The sequence below is a fragment of the Triticum dicoccoides genome, chromosome 7A (assembly GCF_002162155.2).
Source record: "Triticum dicoccoides isolate Atlit2015 ecotype Zavitan chromosome 7A, WEW_v2.0, whole genome shotgun sequence".
Taxonomy (NCBI): Eukaryota; Viridiplantae; Streptophyta; class Magnoliopsida; order Poales; family Poaceae; genus Triticum; species Triticum dicoccoides.
In genome coordinates this window covers 714,715,050-714,719,860 of record NC_041392.1, presented here as the reverse complement: position 1 = coordinate 714,719,860, position 4,811 = coordinate 714,715,050, and the positions used below count along the sequence as shown (strand labels likewise).

General features: G+C 48.3%; 1 protein-coding gene across 3 annotated transcripts; it reads right to left on the bottom strand.

The window, feature by feature from the left end:
* Positions 1 to 769: 769 nt before the first annotated feature.
* LOC119331704 lies at positions 770 to 3,274 on the bottom strand. 3 transcript variants are annotated; one of them, XM_037604869.1, is made up of 4 exons: positions 3,230 to 3,274; positions 2,824 to 2,927; positions 1,796 to 2,709; positions 771 to 1,087 (listed from the first exon to the last, which is right to left on the bottom strand). In XM_037604869.1, the coding sequence occupies exons 2-4, from the start codon at positions 2,867 to 2,869 to the stop codon at positions 962 to 964; spliced, it is 1,086 nt and encodes a 361-aa protein (XP_037460766.1). In that variant the 5' UTR covers positions 2,870 to 2,927; positions 3,230 to 3,274; the 3' UTR covers positions 771 to 961. The 3 variants fall into 3 exon arrangements, with proteins under 3 accessions (XP_037460767.1, XP_037460766.1, XP_037460764.1); XM_037604867.1 differs by having other exon boundaries at positions 2,824 to 2,924; positions 3,230 to 3,265; XM_037604870.1 differs by lacking the exon at positions 3,230 to 3,274 and having other exon boundaries at positions 770 to 1,087; positions 2,824 to 2,874.
* Positions 3,275 to 4,811: the final 1,537 nt, after the last annotated feature.

Genomic DNA, 4,811 nt, shown 5'->3' with positions numbered 1-4,811 from the left:
GTGACCTTGGGTAAAAAAGAGGGGAGAGACAAAGGCAGGCGACAGTACTAGTGCCTACAAGTACATCAGCAGTTGGTACTAGCTGTTGATGTAACCACTCCTACAACCACACCTATAGAAAGACTGTGGGAAGGAGGAGACGAGGGCGTCGAGACTGAAATCGAGGAGAATGACGGCTGAGAGCACGTGATTTGGGGTTCGGGAAAGCTTCCATCATCTCGAATCGACGAATGAAATACTACGTCCCTCAGTCGCAACCAAACAAGTTGAACACATATATTCGCAAATGAGAACCAACTCAAATGATGGGTACCAAACAAGTTTTTCTTACATGTGTTCACCAAGAGTAATCCATATTGAACATTTTTGTAATAATACTCCCACTAAAATCAACAATCCTCCGTCAATACTTGATGATTCAAGATCCGAGGTCAACATGTCGATTACTGAGCTTTTGCATCACTGCTAGAAGACTAGATCACACGTTAAGCAACACTTGGTAATATCTCTATGTGACTTGTTTGTTGGGCACATCACATGTCTCACGAACTCTTATGTCTCGAGGCCCAAAATTATTTTGGTAGCATTAACAAGTTAGCCAATGCTTCACACATAACTATCTGACACAAACCCGTCACGTCAAGGAGGAATAGCATAACACTAATTTTATAATCGCACCACTAAATATACTTGACATGTGATTTTACGACAATTGGGGAGTCAACTTTACTAACATTCTTTGAAAGATCACCTTACTTAAAAAATCTTACCATGTAAAAGAAGGGTGCATATATATAAGGGATAAACTTTCACAAACAGTTTATACAAGTATGATACGGTATAGCCCCTTTTTGGCAACCGATGATAATCTTCATCTCTATGTACACGGCGGTCCCATGGTGATCTCCATCTCCATGTACGGTGTTATCCTGTGGTTATCTCCATCTCCACACCTCACGTGTCAACCACCAAGGTTTACATGAGATACTACACTAGAACATTGAAATTTCTTTGCTTCAAGATCCTTCACAATACTAGTTAGAGATCTAGCATCCCGAGCTTTAGCCAGTTTACCACGATCTTCAGACTGCAGAGATCATTTAGTAATAACATATGTTCAGTCTATTCATTTGTTTTAAAGATATACATACATATTGATGACAATGATTAAATACAAATAAGGGCATCTCCAACACCATGCTGCAAAACTCCCGAAAGCGTCGTACCGACGCATCTGGATCATTTTTACCATCCAACATGGTGTCCCATACATCCACACGTCTGAAATCCCGCAAACCAGAAGCAAACCGGCGGGAGGTTTGCAGGAGTTTGGACGTCCGCCTAGCCAATCAAAGCCACCACGTACCCCACGTCTGCTGCTATTTGGTGGAAGGATAATACCTACGTGATTAAATCATTGTATAGTCATGCTATTTGGCGGAAGACTGTGGCTATTGCTGGTTGTTTGGCGGGAGGAGAATGTTAAATTATTGCATAATTTTAGCTATTTGGCGGAAAGTTGATCTCATTTGGCGGAAGACTACGGGCCATAGCTGTGCTGTTTAGCAGAAGGTTGATTTTAGCTATTTGGCAGAAGTTTGCATCTTTTTAAATGTAATAGAAGCGGACGTTTTGGGCATTGTGGTTGGATGGCACGCTTCTGTACCCGTGTCCATGGACGTGTCCACGGATGGATAGTGAGTCCGTTTTGCGACACTGTATTGGAGATGCCCTAAAAGAGCAGTGAAAACAGATATGTTGCAGCTTGCAAATTCCAAGATAAAAAAAGCCTAACCTTCTCCAGTCGTAGAGCAGTTTCCTTTAGCTCATCAGCTGTAAAATTATTCTTGTGAATCACCTGAAGGACCTTAAGCAAGTGTTGCTGGAGACTCTCTGAACAGTGCTCCTCGAGGTCGTGTTCACTGAACGAATCATCACACCCGAAAGGGCACTTCATGGGCCTCATGGGGCAGACAGTGACACAATGTCTATCCATATCACGCCGCAGAAGCCGTTTCTCACAGTTTTGCTCACACTGAAGGATCTTGAAAAGGCAAGTTGCATCATGATCCTGCATGCAACGAACAGAGACTTTTGTTCGGCATCCCTCGTTTGGGCAAGTGACAGGCCTGAAGCTACACTGTGCTTTGTGCTCAGCAAGACGTTCCTCGTTTTCATATTTCTCAGGGCAGTGGAACTTGGTTTTAATGTCCACATTCCTGAGGAGGACCTCGGCTATCGCTTCTCTCCTCTCTAATGGCCAGAAGCGGGTCATCTCCATTTCTTGGACAAAGTCATCGATCTTATCATCACGGCTGTCACTTAGCAACCACCCAGAGACATGGCCAATGATATTCCTTTTCGTGCGACTGAAATCATCCATGAATATTGACACGATCTCATAAGGGTCATCCGACATTTCATTCTCAGCGTTTTGTTCCGCCTCAACATCGGCTATGAACGTTTCACTTCTTTGTGTAATGCTGTCCACCATTTCTTTTCTGAGGTCAACAGCAACATCAGATGGGCTCCTGAACAGATCACCAGTTGTACCATCGACACAGACCGCAGCCAAACCAGGGAGCAAGAATTGTGCTAGTTTGTACACTGCTTCATAATCGCAAAACGGGCACCGGAGAAGCTCACCTTCATCCCTCACCGGTCCAGGATCGGCAACTGGGAGATCCATTTCACCCTTAGATCCAACACCTGCAAACACATACATAAGTCATTCATTATAACCGATGTAGTCATAACTCAGAATCACCATGAGTGACTTAAAGTTGACAAACAACGTTCTTGATTCTGATATGTGTAGCTGACCTTTATCCTTGGTTTGTCCAGGATCGGCAACTGGAGGAGGGTCCATTTCAACTTGTGATCAACTCATTATGCACAATGGACCAGGGGACATGATCTCCCTGCTACTATAAAAAAGGACCATGATCAACAACAGGAGAAACTTAAAATTCTAAGCTGCATTTGCCTGGCTCTGCCCCTGGATGGTAATATTTCCGGCAAGGAATTGTGAATAAACATCTCAAAAACCAAATGAAGCAAATTGTGAGCAAAAACCGATCAGATGGTATCGAAATTGAAAAATGCAGGGCAAGGGTGGGATGGCGTCAACTGGGATTGATCTTCGAAGGAAAAAAGATTCAATTGTTCACAGCAGATAGAAGGGAACAAAATGAACGAACAACGATCCAAGCAAGACAGGTTTGCTTACCAGCAAAGGGATCGGCCCAGATGGATCGCGCGAGAGACTGCTTTGCTCTGGGGAAACTGAAGGAGAGGGAGGAAAAGGCAGAGTTTAGAATGTTTCTATAATTAGCCGGCCAGGGATTGGCATCCCTATTATTAAACTGACGGAGAGGGTAAAAAAGTGGCAACGTTCACTACCAGAATTTAGGCAGTTGCCGACGGCCATATCTATGCCGACGGCCCCCGTCGGCATACATGGGCATACCCCGACGGCCCAACTAAAGCCGTCGGCGTAGAAAGGCCGTTGGCGTATAACCATCTATGCCGACGGGGGCCATCGGCATAGATAAGCCGTCGGCGTTTCTCCGAATATACCGACGGGGGCCGTCGGCATAGAGCAGGCCGTCGGCATATCACGTGGGCCCGTCTACCCGGGCGGCGACGGCTGTTTGATGGCGTCAGGCTACGCCGACGGGCTAACGGTGGCCGTCGGCATAGCTACGCCGACGTCACCGATCCGCCGCGCCGCCACGTCATCGATCTGCGTCGTTCGCCGGTCCAGTGGGGTGGCATTTCTATGCCGACGGCTAGGCCATCGGCATAGGCCTGGCCCATGGTTTTTGCCACGTCATTGATCCCCGCCCTACGCCACGTCATCGATCCAGGGCTGTACCGTTCCGTGGCCGTAGCTATGCCGACGGGTAGGCCGTAGGCATAGATTTCTAATAATATTTTTATATTTTTTGTATTTTCTCTTATTATTATTTATTTTTTTCCAATACTAATTTCATTAACTTAAATGTACAGAAAACATATATCGATTGCCCCCCACACGGGCCTTCTTCCGTCGTGGCACGGAGAGGTTAGACGGGACGGGCCAGGTACCTGTGGGGGGTAGCAATGCCGCCAGGTGTTACGATGGGCCCTCCTACGGTTGTGGAAACGTGGTGGCAGGCGCAGGCACGCGGCTTCGGGGTGTGCCCCCTCCCCCCTCACGGGCGTCGATGCCGCCGTGCCCCGGGGGGGGGGTGAAACGGCCACGTCGGGCCGACGCAGAGGGAATCTTGGGGTGGGTTGTGCCGGGACTGTGTTGGGGGGTGTACCTATGGCTGGGCTATGACAACAAGGTGAAAAGGTCCACCGGTCAAACTACGTCTAGCGAAAGTCAAAGGGATAGACCCGGCGGTCGTTTGTGTCAGGGTTAGACGGGACGGGGTACCTGGGGGGTAGCAATGCCGCCAGTTGTTGCGGTGGTCCTCCTACGGTTATATAAGCCCGTCCGGCGAAAGTCAAAGGGCTAGATCTACTGGTCAACTGGGATTCGGGATGGCCTTCGGGGTGTAGCTATGCCACCGAAACATCGCATTGGTCGCGATGCATGTGTGAAAGTGTTCTGGCATGCGTAGACACCCGTCTTGGGGCTCCGTGGTGTGGCCCCCCTCCACGGAAGGCAGAGCAGCCGTCAATTAGAGGGGGGGATGGTGCGGGTGCGGTGGAACCGGAGGGAATCTAGTGTTGGGTTGGGTCCAGACCGTGTTCGGGGATGTTGCTATGGGCTGACCTATCGCAACCAGGTGGAAGAGTCCACCGGTCAAAGCCCGTCCGAC